This window comes from Elaeis guineensis, chromosome 14 (genome assembly GCF_000442705.2).
Source record: "Elaeis guineensis isolate ETL-2024a chromosome 14, EG11, whole genome shotgun sequence".
NCBI classification, from domain to species: domain Eukaryota; kingdom Viridiplantae; phylum Streptophyta; class Magnoliopsida; order Arecales; family Arecaceae; genus Elaeis; species Elaeis guineensis.
In genome coordinates, this window is record NC_026006.2 from 69,066,100 (window position 1) to 69,081,695 (window position 15,596).

The window sequence follows — 15,596 nt, forward strand, 5'->3', positions numbered from 1 at the left end:
GAGAATTAAAAGAGATGGTATCTAAAATATGAAAAAATTATGAATTATAAATAAATCTAAGCTAAATGCTAATAAGTGAAATCCCTAATGTAAGGTGAGAAATTATTTTTTTTGTAAAATGAAGATCTGATCACCGCACAATGCCACTGCTCGTCGATTAATAGACTATCACTCTATAAAAATCATCGATTTTAGCTGTCCAAAAAAAATATCTTAAATAAAAAAATATAAAAAAATAATTTTTTTCACATGAGCTTTTTTTTTTTGTCATATAAATTTTTTTTACTATATATATATATATATATATATGTCACGCTATCTCACAGGACTAAAGATAGGTGAGAATTTAAATTAAAATTTTATAAAAATTTTGATGTTCTCATTATACCAAATTAAAATATAAAATATAATTAAAAATTTTAAATAATTTTAATTTTTTTATAAATATTTTTTTATTAATATTTTTTTAAAAAAAATTAATTTCCCTCCTTTTGGGTTGTGGTCCAGTGTACGTAAAGGGCTCCTCTCGGCCACCGGAACCTGACGGCGTTTCACGTTCCTTTATAAACAGCCGATCATCACCGGCAATTTCATCCAACCCAGCCTTGTTGGTGATGATTATCTTGTCTTTTCTCAGTACGCGACTGGGCGTCTTTGCAGTCTGACATTCCACCTAACCATCATCCACCGTCAGTTTTTCCATCGGTTTTCTGCTCCATCACGCGATGTTTTACGCGTCCGCTGTCATACCTTTATTTTTTTTATCTTTTTGGACCGACATGTTAGCCCTCACCCACCGCGTTATTAATCATTCCAAACGAGCGCCAAAGATAATACATTGGCCGCCTCCCATGGGTCGCAACCTTCATAAAAAGAACCCCTGTTTAAAGTAACAGATCAACCTGCCGTGGATTGGACGGAGACGTAGTATCAGAAGCTTCCCTCTTCTTATTCAAGATTCTGTTCCGATTCGTCCCCCGTCCCGTAATTCTCTCGTCCGCCGGACGGACGCTTTTCGAGCTCGTTACGGAACCGGAAGAGGCGGAGAAGAACGCAAATATCTTCTTTCTTCTTCTCCATCCGTCCTCGTTGTCTCGTCTAGGGTTCTTCTCTTTCTTCTTCGATTAAAAAAGAGAAGGCAAAAAAAAAAAAAAAAAAAGGTCGATGGCGAGCCCCAGCAGCAGAGGAGGAGGAGGTCGGGTGGTTGGAGAGTACATGATAGGGCGGCGGATCGGATCGGGGGCGTTCTCAGAGGTGTGGCTGGGGCGGCACCGGGTTCGGGGAACGGAGGTGGCCGTGAAGGAGATCGTCATGGAGCGCATGAGCAAGAAGCTCCAGGAAAGTCTTCTCTCCGAGGTTTTCTTCCTTCGAAAGATCAACCACCCCAACGTCATCGCCCTTCACGACTTCATCCAGGTTGGTCTCTTTGCTTCCCTCGTCTTTTTCTTCCTCTTCTTTTGCCTTTGTTTTTGTTGTCGGCGCTTCTCCTTTTTTTTTTGGCCCCTCCATGTTAGCTAGATCTTTGACATCTGGTTTCGCGATAGCCATATTCTTTCATCCTTCTTTATCTTGTATCAGTTCTTCAAAGTGAAGATATGACATTGGTTGGGAACTTTGATTGAGGCGGAATTGCACCATTAGATATGAGTTTCTTTTCTTCTTCGAATTATTGGAATTTAGATAGTACTGTTAAGGGGCTTTTTGGATGCCCTACCTGCTCATCTGCGTGATTTGGTGCACATGAGAATGAATTGACAATCGGACGAGGAATCATGGGGAAACATGAGGGGTCAATTCGTTAGATTCCATGAATTTGAGATACGGAAATTGCCATTTTAGATGGTTGCCGGTATTCCAAAAAATTCTGGATGGGAGAATGATGGCTGCTACTGATTCTTTACACTATTACCATATATCATTGATAGGTATATAGCTCTGTAATAATTCACCATCTGTGTGGACAACTGAACAAGGTTGCTGATTTTGCGTAGCAGGACCTAGTATTGACTGTGAGGCCCTTTCTCATTGTTTTTTTTTTTTTTTTGGGATAAAAGCAATAAGAGAAAAGGACAGTTTGCAATGTTATTTACTGAGGATGGAATGTTATTGAATCAAATTAGAGTAGGGTTTTGAGTAGTTGGGAAATATACTCCATTTACTTTTGCTACCTGACTATTAGTGTATGTCTATGAAGTGAACAGTCGGTATATTTTTGATGATTGTATCTAGAAAAGCTTAAACTTACTGGACAGTTTTAGAGATTTTGACCCCTTAGATTTGTATTGGTGAAATGCCAATCAAAGTTCAGAGGCTTAGTTAGTTAATGAAACTAGCGTGTAGAAGTCTGCCTTGCTGGAATGATGTAGAGATGTGGTGGATGATATGGTTTAGGAATAAAGGGAATCAGAATGACTCTACTTATTTTGTTTGTTTTCATGGGGATGACATTTCGATAGAAAATTGAACATTCATTTAATTATTATAGTCTTGGGTTCTGGAGGTGTTTGCTTGCTTTTTTGGATACGAGAGGGGCTGGACCGAGATACTAGCTGGACCAATTTGCTGGCATGCCGCCAGTTTGAACCAGAAAGGTTAGAGAAGTGGTAGTAGGTCCTACGGTCTGAACCTTTGAGGACTTCCACTACCGAGATGGTACCCACTTGGAGAGTAGTTCCTAAGGAACTGAGCTATGGGGAATGAAAAGAGTTACAAAAATATAACATGACAATGATTCGAGAAAAGATCCTTCTCTATGGGTACAACTTAAAATTTATACATGACTGTCTAAACCGCCAGATAGATGCCCGATTACTAACTTGCCATCTGTATGTTGGTTTGCATCGCTTCCATTAGTTTCTGACCTTTACCACTTTTGGTTTAGATTCCAGGCATTACCTCTAGTCTTCACATTCTAATCCTTGGTAATTGCCCTCCAACTGTTCGATTTTGTTTTACCCAATACCTTGCTCCAGGCTGATAATTAATTATTCAGATTTTTCTCGAAGTATCTTATGCTAGGTTGATCTCTAAGCCAATAGATTTCACTACTCAATCCAACATCTGGTTGCTTGTTATGCACTCTGGTGTTCATCTACACCTTGGTACTCAGCCTGCTACCTAGCACTTCGGTGTTGATTAGCAGGCTTTTGCACTTGGCCTGTTAAGTCGAACTCCGATGCTTGGCCAGTCTGTTGCACCTTAATGCTCAGTTTACTTTTCGTTATTATGGACAAGGCCCCTTTTCATCATTACTCAGCTTTCTCAGGTATCGGCATGTGGCCTTACTTAGTCTGCCTTTGAACTTCCACTACTGGTTAGGGTGTGGTGTAAACAGGGGTATGGAGGGATGAACATTCAGTCAAGGATGTCTTCAATTCGAATGAAATTCAAAGAATAATATGGAGATGCAGCTTCAGAATATCTTGTGATTGTCACGTGTTAGTTGTACCTTAGCAATCAAGAAAGTGTTATTTAGACTACTTGATGTAGGAGCTTGAGCAGTGAGAGTGATGAATGTACATGGGATAGGCTTGGTAGGGATGGATTGCCAAGACTTGGATTTTGTATTCCCGTTAGTGCATGGTTATGGTGGTGGCAGGGAGCAACATGATGGAGAACTGAATGAGATGGCATCCTTATATGAAGCATAAGCCAAACATGGCTCAATTACATAGGAATGGATACAATTTGAGAATTTAAAATCTGAGAAGAAGATGTAGAAAATTTATACAGGCTGAAGGGTTTTCTACTAATGTACAAATTACAATATAATCTTGATTAACTAAGAAAATGCATATTGGTTATGGATTTTTCTTTCAATTAAAGCAATTTCATAGAGAGGAAGAGCGCTCCTTATATCATAACAATCTTGCTTAATAATTGTATTTGTTTATATATTTGCCTATCTTGTTATTCTAGGCCTCTGGGAGGATATATCTCATATTGGAGTACTGCAGAGGTGGTGATCTATCCAAGTATATACAGCGCCATGGAAGAGTTCCGGAAGCAACTGCAAAGAATTTCATGCGACAGCTAGGTACATTTAGCTTGAGTTTTGGAATATTTGATATCTTTGCACATATGTCTTTATATTGCATGCAACTAACCCAAAATGCTAATTTCTTTTCTCATAACGTTTTGTTCTTCTTCAGCTGCTGGTTTGCAGGTCCTCCGTGAAAATAATGTTGTTCATCGGGATCTAAAGCCACAGGTTCGTTCTACCTTTCTCTACTGCATATATTGTTTGTTGATCTCTAATTTCCATCTCTCATAGTCACTGTGGTAACCTATGTCCAGCCTATTCAAGGGCAAAGTATGAAAATATCTGGAAGCTTGAATTTACTCTTTCTTATAAGGTGTTTTCTAGTTCATTAATGGAGAAAGGGTTTTGTTCATTGGAGGCTTGCCTTCTGAATTCCATGCAAAGTATTTAAGGGCTTACACTGGTTGGGCGAACACAATAGTTCTTTTTACATTATCACAGATTATAATATCAATTTGAGGTGTGCAGCATCTTTCTCAAAATAATTTGAAAGTTTGCATTGTCAATTCGAATGCTTGAATCTGCAGTGATCATTGTAGGGCAGGAGATGAATGTACTGTCTACTCTCTTTGGGTGGGGGGGGGGTGTGGAATCATAGACGTTGTTTATTAAATTGATAAAGTTGAAATGCATATATGATTATTAATTTTATGTCATATAATTTTTTGGACGGGGACAAACTGTGAAATACTTATATAGCTTTACCAAAGGAATCAGATTCTTCATGGAAGTGTTGAAGGATGGGATCAAAGAACTACTGATAGATAACAATTTGAAGTTCTTCATTTAAATTTGGTGAAGTAGACGATTTTGGAAAAAAATGATATTTTCGTGATTGAAGGCATTGATGATTTCTCTCATATATGCAAGCTTCCAATGTTGTCTTTAGCCATTTCCTTAATTTACATTAACTTATAATTTCTCTCATATATGCAAGATCCCAATGTTGTCTTAGCCATTTCCTTGATTTACGTTAACTTTTGAAAGTTGGAACTTTTTGTAGGTTTAGCTTCAAAGGTTATTGTTCATCTAAATAATTTATCAAAATTAATCTTCATTTAAGCCTTCAGTATTTGTTGCATGGTTCATCTTAATCATTTATTGAAATTAATTTTCAGTTAAGCCTTCAATAGATTAGGGATATTCTATTTATTGCTTCTTTCTCCAGACCTCTAAGTAAAGTATGAAAAAAGGCTTGAATGGTACCATCCAAGGTTCACTATCTTGGTACCGGATCGTGTATTGCTATCGTCCTATTATAGTGTCGGTACGTTGTTCGTTATGGTACAATATATTATATTGAGTGTCGATATGGCACAATAGTGTACCGATGTGAGATCGGTATGGTATGGTATTGGTAAGGGACGTATAGCAGATCATGGTACAATCCTATCATCACCCTAAAATGTAAGGGGCATAGTTCTTGGACGATGAAGATGTATTGTTAGGTGCCCCATTTTCTTATTGAGGTCAAATCTAAACCTACGCTGGGGAGATGGTTGCCCATAGACTGATAAAGGATATATGAATTCTTGAGAAGAGAGGAGCTATTGGTGGTCCCTCAGACTGTCTGGATCCTATGAGTGAATAGAAAGTTAAATCTAAACTGGATCTTGCTTATTAATAAATTGCTTTTCATATGCAACTTTTGATGTTTTTACTTACATTTAACATTCATCTATTAATAGTCATTAAGCTTTTAATTTTATGACTTTTCATGTGTGTGGATTTTTTATGAGTTTGTACTTATACGCAAGCATGTTAAAACTATTTGAACAAACATCACATATGTTTAAAGGAAAAAAAATGTAATAATCCATGCTTGGAATTCTGTATTTTCATTTTGAAGTTTGTGAACTTTCCATTTAAATGGTACTTTATAACTTTATATCTTTGTTGACTAATATTCAAGAATCGTGTTTTGAAATTAGTGGCTTGAAGTGCGAATCCTAAATTTTTCTCTGGTGTTCCAAATATCCATGTAAATACCCTTAGCTATGCGCTCCTCCTCACTGTGGAACACTATTATCCAAGATTTTCAAAACCGGTACTAGACACTTTCGGTCGGCGGCAGCATGAATCAGTACGGTCCCATGCCAGGCCGGATCGGCACGAACCGATAAAGGAAGGGACGAACTGTGGAGAAGGAAAAGAGAGAGAGAAAAAGAGAGGAAGAGAAAGAGAGAGGAGGGGAGGGAAGCAGGTTGAGGCAGCGGAGATGCTGCCAGTGGCCACCGGAGGGCTGCACGGGCCGCTCTACATCATCTGTAGGAGAAAATAGAGAAGAGAGAGAGGGTGGAGGGAAAGAAAAGGACCGAGGAGAGTCTGACGGAGAGGCCGTCGGGTGGCGTAAACGCTACCTGCGGCTCTATGGTCGTGAACAAGGACGATCGCCTTTGTTTCACGGATTTTTTTAGAAAAGCTCGACAACTTAAGTGAAGTCGGCAAATCCATTACCAGCTTCACTGTTTTTGAGCTTTTTTTTTTCTAAATGTTGAAATAGTGAAACTGTTAAATCCATTATTAGCTTCATTGTTTTTTGATTTTTTTTTAAAAATTTGAAATAGTGAAGTCCGACAGACCCACTGACGGCTTCACTATTCATCATTATTTTTAAAAAATGCGAAGCGAGGAATGGGGCGATCGTCTTTGTTTTGCAGTCGCGGCTCTGTGTAGCATTTTTTCACCACCCGATGGCCACGGCGGCCACTCAGCGGTGCTGGAGATCCCTCTCCACCATCATCCCCGTTGTTTGATAGCATCCCTCCCCCCTTTCTCTGGGTTAAAGCCCTTATCGGGCAACACGAGTGTGGATGCCTCCGTGGCCCTCCGACGGCGTCGTCTGGCGTTTCCCTCCCCTTCTCTCTCTCTCTTCCTCTCTTTCCCTCTCTTTCTCCTTCGGCGCTGGCATGTGCCATTTTTCAAGCCGGAACCATCCCGTTTCCCGCCGGTCCGGTTCGGCACGCTCTGAACCTCCCGATTCAGGACAGTTCTGAAAACTATGCTATTATCCATTGAACAAAACTCATTGTAATATCTAATAAGTTTTTCAACATGGATAACTTGCATTTTGTATATTTTAAGGAAAGTAGAAAAAAAAGGTTTGATGTTCTTAATAGTAATTTTGATCAAATATGAGCACCATAACCATTATACTCTGTAGTTCATAATTTTCGAGAAAGCTCTGAAGCTGATTATTATGTGACAGAATCTACTTCTTTCAACATCTGATGGCAATTCTGTGTTGAAAATTGCAGATTTTGGCTTTGCCAGGTTAGTTTTCTTTATTTTTTCAGTTCAGACTATCATACTAAATCCATATGATTATTTCATTTTCATTGCTGGAAAGATTATGTTAAATATGCAGCTGATGCTATTTCCTTTTCATAAAAGCTTCATCATGGGAAAAATAAATAGATCGTCATGTGAAATTAATCTATCAGTCTTGAGTTGCTAGTCCTGTATATGGTTATTATAATTGGATATATGCTTTCCATGTCAATTTCGACCCTATATCTCAGGCTATAGTTCTCGTGTTTGCATTATATATTCAGAAAAAGTTGCTTTAACTTTAGGAAACTGATAGTCCTACTTAATTATCACAACAATCACATAATATGACTTATTTTCTGCCCATTTTTATTTTGATGGTTCATTTCACTTGAAATAATTTGACTGTCAGTCTATAGAAGAAGAAAGAGTGATGAACACAAGCATTTTCTTGTTAAATAGAAACTAGATCATTTTGGCAGAACACATGGTTCTGAATGAAACCAGACTAATGGTTATCTTTACCAGACAACACCAAACCCATAGTTCTTGATATACAACTATCCAGATCTTCAAGTTGTCACCCCCCCTCCCCCACTCTCTCTCCCACTAAAAACCAGGCAGGGGACCACTAATAATTTGGCAGAAGGAAGGCACTTGAGCAGATGCCTTAATGGATATATCTAAAAATATTTACTTTTAATATACTATATGAAAATTAGAAAATGATGAGTAAATGGACATGATGTATTTTAATATACTTTTATTTCAATGACTTATTTTAATGTGACATGACGTATCAGCCAGTAAAAAACATGATTTTTTTTCTAGCAGGTTATAAAAAGCTTTTGTTAGTTCTCTAAAACAAAAATAGCTTAAGTCAATGGAATTAGCAACTTTATAAAATGTCAAATAATCAATACAAAATTTGAACTAATAAATTAAACAAGAATAAGTGAAACTCTCTAGTTACAGCTAAGGTGTTTGGGACTAATGAAGGGGATGGGTATTCATAATTGAGCCATGACATGCCAAACACGCTGAGTTGCTCCACCTATCACCTGATCAGCCTGAAAAGAGAGTCTAAATTTGATCCACCTCGGTGAGCTACTTGGGCACTCACTATGCTGTTTACTTGAATATGGGGATGATTTATGAAATTGGGTCCTAAGTGGGGTTGAATTCAAGCTGCCACCTTTTAAAAACAGTGCTTCATGGCAACGGAAAAAGTTGACCAATTTATGTTGTACTAAGTATTCGTGGTATGGACAAGATATGTGATTCAGTTGGGAACATAAGGTGGTGATTGTTTCAATCTGCACAACTTGGACTCTCATGGAAAATAATAATAAAGAAATGGACTTCAGAAGGAGGGGGTCATTAATTCAATAATATAATTGATGAAAGCACCATTTTATATACTAGTGCGATCTAAAGTCCCAAAATCTGTTCGAATTCTTCTATTAGTTAAAAGATATTAAAATTTTCTAAACTAATGACTAAGGAATAATCATGGAAAAGCTAAAATCTTCCTGGAGCTAGATCTCAACTTCTAGTTACTTTACCTTCTGTCATGCCATGTAACTCCCAGAATGGAAGATATAGCTCGGTCTAAAAGTTTCCCCAAATGATAGAATTTGGTTTGATCAAGCGTTCCAAAGGCCTAAACGATCATGAAATAGGGCCATTTGGAGCTTGACAGGGCTATTGGTGAGTTGTCACATTATAGATCTCTAATAATTACCTCAATTTCAAAGAAAAAAGTTGCATTGGAAAGGGCACCATATATAAAAGTTATGCCCTTCAGAGGTTATGCATAAGCTGGCCTTTGATGTGGCAGATCTTGCTCTTGAACCTTGTCCGGACCTACCCAAAGTGGCCAAAATGGTTTACAATAGGTATGGTGATCCTCCTGCTTTCATACAAATATCTCAAGCTCTAAGATGTGATATCTTTCTATATTTTTACATGCATCATGTTTTATTTTCTTGTTCTCCCATTTTCTGTCTATTTGATCTCTCTGATTTCAACCAGAACAGTTTAAGATGTCTTAATCAAGTGAGTTGTTTTGGTGTCAAACACAGTCATGATGCATTATGAAACTGGAAATTAAATCTTGATTTCTAGTTGGTTTCTTGCACTTAGTTCCAATCCTGATAACATGCTTAACATTATCAGTGATGTCAGTTTAGATGTTATAGTGTCCATATATTGCATTTTCTCTGATTGTCATTCTTTTTGGATTTTATATGGAGCCTTTATTCTGTAATGTATGGTGCTTCAACTATCTTTAATGTTTGAACTTCAAAGCTTATATGGTTGCTTCCTTCCCTGCAGATCTCTGCAGCCTCGTGGCCTAGCTGAAACTCTGTGTGGTTCCCCTCTTTACATGGCTCCAGAAGTAATGCAATGTCAGAAATATGATGCAAAGGTGACACCCATCTCTGACCACATAAGAGTTACCACCTACATAACTCTCAACCTGGCTTTATTCACTTTGTTCTGGAAAAGCAGGCAGATCTCTGGAGCGTTGGTGTCATTCTATTCCAACTCATAACTGGAAAAACTCCTTTTGATGGAAATAGTCATCCACAGGTTTGGCTATTTATATTTGAGCTTGTTATACAATACAGTTTTCTGGTCTTAATAGTGGAGTATCTTTTTCTCAACCAGTTGCTTCAGAACATAGGCAAAGCAAATGTGCTACATTTACTTTCTGATAGCAATTTGAGCCATGACTGCATTGATTTGTGCCAAAAATTACTGCGCCGTAATCCAGGTATGCATTTCAGATTTTGATTGAAATTATTATTATTATTATTATTATTATTGCATTATGAAAACTATATCTAGTACTAGCTTTGGTGGTATTATGGATATTGTTGCCTTCACTACAGTTATTGATTTTAGGGAGAATAGATGAGAATCATCTAATTTTTAGTGCCTAAAGTATAAGTAGGCAAAAGAATAAAAAGGGAAAAACAGCTTGCTGAGAAAAATTAAACCAAGAAGTGTGCAGGAAGCACATATATAGGAACATAGAAATATTTAGTTAGAAGTGTGCATGAAGCATACATCTAGCAATCAAAAACATATACGTGTCACTTAATTTTATGGTAAGAGGGAGAATCAGATTCTAAAACAGAAGTTGCTCTTGTTGGAGTAATCTGGCGGTCCGATGCTTATAAACATCAAATGTAGGAGCAAAATTTTAGCGCAGGGAAAGCATTTGTGATAAAAGATTCCAACTGTTCAATCGTAGCTATTCTTTTCCCTGATATAAATTTGGCCCATGGTTTCTTGAAGGGGATCAGGTGGAGGACTGCATTTGGCTGTGGATTCATGGAAGCACCTCTTAGGAAAAAAACTGAATAAGGAAGTGAAGCACGTGTGGGATCAAGATTTAAAGAGATCTCAGAGTGGTTAGGTACCCAAGTAAAAGTGTCTTGCTACTAACAGTTTGTTTTGTACCCTTTTCCCCTTTTTAGGTGTTAGTTTCTACCTAGATTGGGCATTATTTTTGCGAATTATATGTAGACCAATGATAGAAGTTCATAGTTGTTAGTGTAATCAATTTTTTGACGATTTATTTGATCAATATGATTGCTAACCTTATGAAATTTCTGTCTTCTCAGAGTCTATTTCCCTACTTCCAGGCAATAATATATTTTGTACGTAGGAATGTGCATACAAACTAAATTTTTATTTTAATGACCTTTATACAAAGCGACAGACCTCTGGCTTCTCTTGTCACCATCAGCTTGGTCTTCTTCTTAAGAGTCATTTTGTATATCTGCTCCTGTAGTATTGGATGGTAAATTTTTTGTTGTTTGCCTTGCAAGGTCACTATTCTTTGTTAGCCTGAGATGTATCAACAATCTTTCTGCAAACAATTGTTTGAAACTTGAAATTGTATCATGTTGATGGCATAGAACTCCCATGAATTCTCTGGGCAAGCAACATTGGATCTTCAGTATTTGTGTGATTGCCTTGTATGACATTTGTAAAAGTATGAGTCAGTTTTAGGTTTTGATTTTGTTTTCTTCTTTCGCCAACTGGCATACGACCAGACATACTGATTTTATTTGACAATTTTGACCTCAAGAGCAGACTCGGATTTGGGAAATATTATTGTGTGTATGTGTGTGCGTCTCTTTGTATGTGCATGTGTTCATGTATGTGTGCGCATGAGAGAGAGAGAGAACAAGGCTTATGTGCAGTTTCAAAGATATTATTGAACAGTATTCATGCTCTTGTTAGCAATTGCATATCTAGGAGCTGTTATTTGTCCTTTTCAGTTTCCACTGGTGCTGGCTAATATGATTTTGCCTTGAATTCACCCATGTGAAGTGTTAAGGTAAAATGATAAAGATGTATTACCTTATGATTCTAACACAGCCCATGCTTTCAGTGGAGCGTCTAACATTTGAAGAATTCTTCAACCACCGATTTCTTTTGGAGCATCCTTTAGATGAAAGATTGAGGTAAAGAATCCTGAATCCAATGTTCCAGTATTACCTACCATACACCATTTTCTGAAACATATTAAAATATGTAAATTTCTACATTGCATAAGCAGGCGGACATCATGCAATGTGAGAGATGACACTCCATTGGTTGAGTGTAATCCAACTAGGCCATCAGGAGAAAGTTCTCAGGAAGACTGTCTGCCTTTCCCTTTAGATGATGAATCCAGTGGGCAAGATGGAAGTCCATCTCTGGCCATGAAAAAGAGCTCAGTGAGGACCACTTATGGATTCTCTGTTGATATCAGATTAGACAATAATGTTGCTCGTAGCACATCCAAAAATATAGACATTGTTTCCGGATATAATTCCACGAATAGTCTAGAAGCTGCTGGTTATAGGCATGATTCCCACAGAACTCCTGGTGGAAATGCCAACGATACCAAGTTAACCATGGAACAAAGACCTTCCAATGTTTCGTCGAAAGGTGTCAACCTCAGTTTTTTGCTTTTTTCCTATTTTGTTCATTAGCTGGCTCTAATTATCTTTTCTTTGATATATAGATTCTACAACCATAGATTCTCTAGAGTTTGCTGACCATGATTATGTCCTTGTGCCCGAACCACCCCTGGAGATGTCATCTTCTCCAGTTAGTGCCTCCCAGTCACGCAATTCACCATGCAAATCAGAAAGTTCGCCAATTGCATCTCCAGAGTTTAGTGCATTAAGTGCACCAATGCCAATAATTGGTGCAGCAATCAACAAAACTCGTGCCATTGGGAGCCTGGAAAGTCACAGCTCTCCAGCATCTGAGACTTCACAAGGATCAATGGACATGGGAGATGCTATGGAGCAGCCATCAGCCCACTGCTTGACAAGGATTAGATCATTGCAGCGATGTGCGTCTGTCATAACAGAGTTGGTGAAAGACAAGGTAAAACATCTGATGGAAAAAGGTGGTTTTGGCTTCTCTTTTATATTCCTATAGTATCTTGGACAATGTTTTGTTGTACTTTTCAAAAACAATAAGATATTCCCTTGCTTTAGTTGAGTCAGAGGCTTACCTGAACCAAATTTAATCGTTTTAACAAAGTATAGAGCAACACTGGTTCTAGTCTTTAAAGTTTCTTATCTATGGACTGGCATTTCAGTGGTTTGATTTATTAGTTTATTTTCTATTTCTGTATCATTTCTGTGGTGTTACTTGACCCCATCTGATATGCACCAGCGCTTGCTTGTTTAGTTATCCAATTGATACCAAATTAGTATGCTGCCCCCTTTTTTTTGTATGTTTTGAGTCTTTCTGATCATTTTTAGAACACATTTAGATCATAATCGCGATTGTTAGCTCATGATCGCAATTTTTCTTTTGTTCCTCAAAATCATTACTTGACATGTTTCTTTCCATCGGAAACATTGTTTTGAAAGATTGAAAATGGTAGACGATTGGAAGCATTTGCAGTTCAGCTAGTAGTTCTTGCAATTTGGAAGCAAGCGCTGCACATCTGCCATGCACAGGCTGCTTCAGCTATGGAAGGAAGCCCATCTCCGGAGACCAGGACTAGGGAGAGTAACAAGGATGCTTCCAATACAGGAGAATATATCAGCTGCATTGGTTCTAAACTGCCAGTTGCTGTGTGTTTGCTAATCGAAAAAGAATTTCTTCTTGAAGTTGGGCATGCAGAGGAGCTTGCTGTGGATTTTGGGCAGATTGCTGGTATGATTTTAAATAGAACTATTAATGATCAGCAGTAAAAAGTCCTCGAAGTTTAACTGAATTATAAATTAACAAGATTCTGATTCTTAAGAGGAAAAAAAAAATCACATGCAGAAACTACAGAGATGCCAGATGCAATTGAGATAATATTCCAATCTGCACTCGCATTCGGCAGACATGGTGCTGTGAGTAGAATATCCCATCTCTACTTTAATTTTAGCTGTTATATGATATGCATGGTAGCTGGGCTGATTTGGCTGATGTTGGGTTTTGTTCTACTTCTTGCATTATGTATTGAAATTTGGTTCGAACAACAACATGTATCATGGTTGTCCAAACTTTTTGTGGGAATTTGTGAGAAACTGTTTAGATATTGGTTTTAATTGTTTATACGGGGAGAGTATGGTGATTGATTAAGAACATCTGGTGTTTACAATCAATACAGGTTGATGAGATGATGGGAAATACAGGGAAAGCTTCTTCTCAGTATTCAAAAGCAGTATGCTTGCTGTATTTTCTTCTGGTTGAAGCCCCCTCTCTTGCCCTCAGCCCGCCATTCTCGCCCACAAATTCTGATCGATACCGCCTCCGATCCTACTTTGATGTCCTGAACAGCAGGCAAGGTCGGTCTCTGTCCCAAAGGATGGCCCTCAAGTGCGATGATGAATAGAGGCCTTGAAAGAAGCCTATTTAGTGTGCTGGGAAGCAGTGTGCTTGGTCGTGTTATATTCATTTAATTGTACAGTGATTCTTTTGGCCCGTGGGGCTTTGCATCCATGACGAATCTGGTGCAATTTCTGTAAACATAGAGAAGCTAATTAAATGAATGTGACAATCCAATTCTCTTATATGAGTCCTTGTTTTGTAGTAATACAGTGTATATTGCAATCTGGCATATCATTGGGTTGGAATAGGCAAGTTGGATTGTATGCTAGCAGCATCAATTTGATTTTGCTGTTGTTCGTAGTCCATCCAGTTTAATTCTGAGCATCCTGTTTAATTCTGAGTGTTACTTACTACCTGGTCTCGAGGTGGATAAAGCCTTTATTGATTATCAAACGTGCGCAATAAGGAAACCTACCACCGATGAGAATCTTTCACGTTACTCAGTCTGAAAGTACGACAATCTTCATATTAAAAGATGCCTGAGCTGCGTCTAGTCGGTTAATATCGTCCACTATAATTCTGGAAGGTGGGAGTATCCTGATTTAATATTTTGAGGAAATTTCAAACAGATGTAATCTAGGTGTGTTTGAAAAAAAAAAAAAAAAAAATCTGGTATTGCATCCTTGTTACTCCCTTTGAATTGGCATGACTATCGGGCAGCATGGCTGACTTTTTCTGTTGATTTTTCATAGTATAGCATTGGTTGCTCCTGACACCAATGCAATACAGTCGCCAGTAGGAAGAAACTTTTCTTCACCACTCATATGAAGTGATTAAAGGTCCCCACTTAGGATGACCCCAGGATATGCGATGGCGGGAGGATTATCATGCTTATTCAAGCCAGGAACCATGAGATACAGGAGGGCCTTGAGATCTCAGGTATAACCTCTTATTTTCATCGTCGTTGTGGTTGTGGCTGCGGTAAATGGCGATAATCCTTTGCCATGCCGTGTGCCAGGTGACAAGCATGAAAATGATGGTGCAAGTCACAAGGGACAATGGCGCCAGCACCAATCCTCTTATGCTAGGTAATTAAAAATATTGCTTCTCATCTTTTGGCATCTATAATAACATATTGGATTGAATAAATGGAGCAATAAGCTTAGAATGTTCATAAACATTTAATAATTTAAAATTATTTTGACCAAATTTTTAGAAAAACTTATAATGATGTGAAGATGAAGTTTAATTTAGTATCTACCAGAGAAGCACCATATTTTAAACATTCTACATATGTATGGTGAGTCCTCCAGGTAGATTTGAGCAACTAAAAAAAATTAGAGAAGGATGTTTCATTAGTTTTTCATTTTAATCCATGATTTCATATGGTGATCGGTCATGATATGGAAAATATAAATGAGGGTTTAGATAAATTTAGGACTCCTTGGGGCCTTGTAATTTGATGTCTATATACCATGGAGTGAGTGTTTTCTTA

The 15,596-nt window shown here is 37.9% G+C and overlaps 1 protein-coding gene across 2 annotated transcripts; it reads left to right on the plus strand.

Annotated features, from left to right (window-relative positions):
• The first annotated feature begins 836 nt into the window (after nucleotides 1–836).
• On the plus strand, nucleotides 837–14,366 carry LOC105056880 (serine/threonine-protein kinase ATG1c). 2 transcript variants are annotated; one of them, XM_010939223.4, is made up of 13 exons: nucleotides 837–1,416; nucleotides 3,919–4,036; nucleotides 4,152–4,210; nucleotides 7,251–7,315; nucleotides 9,650–9,743; nucleotides 9,827–9,907; nucleotides 9,986–10,091; nucleotides 11,724–11,796; nucleotides 11,892–12,265; nucleotides 12,342–12,712; nucleotides 13,207–13,495; nucleotides 13,610–13,680; nucleotides 13,941–14,366. In XM_010939223.4, the coding sequence occupies exons 1-13, from the start codon at nucleotides 1,165–1,167 to the stop codon at nucleotides 14,163–14,165; spliced, it is 2,178 nt and encodes a 725-aa protein (XP_010937525.2). In that variant the 5' UTR covers nucleotides 837–1,164; the 3' UTR covers nucleotides 14,166–14,366. The 2 variants fall into 2 exon arrangements, with proteins under 2 accessions (XP_010937525.2, XP_029123942.1); XM_029268109.2 differs by having other exon boundaries at nucleotides 1,279–1,416; nucleotides 3,957–4,036.
• The last annotated feature ends 1,230 nt before the right edge of the window (nucleotides 14,367–15,596 follow it).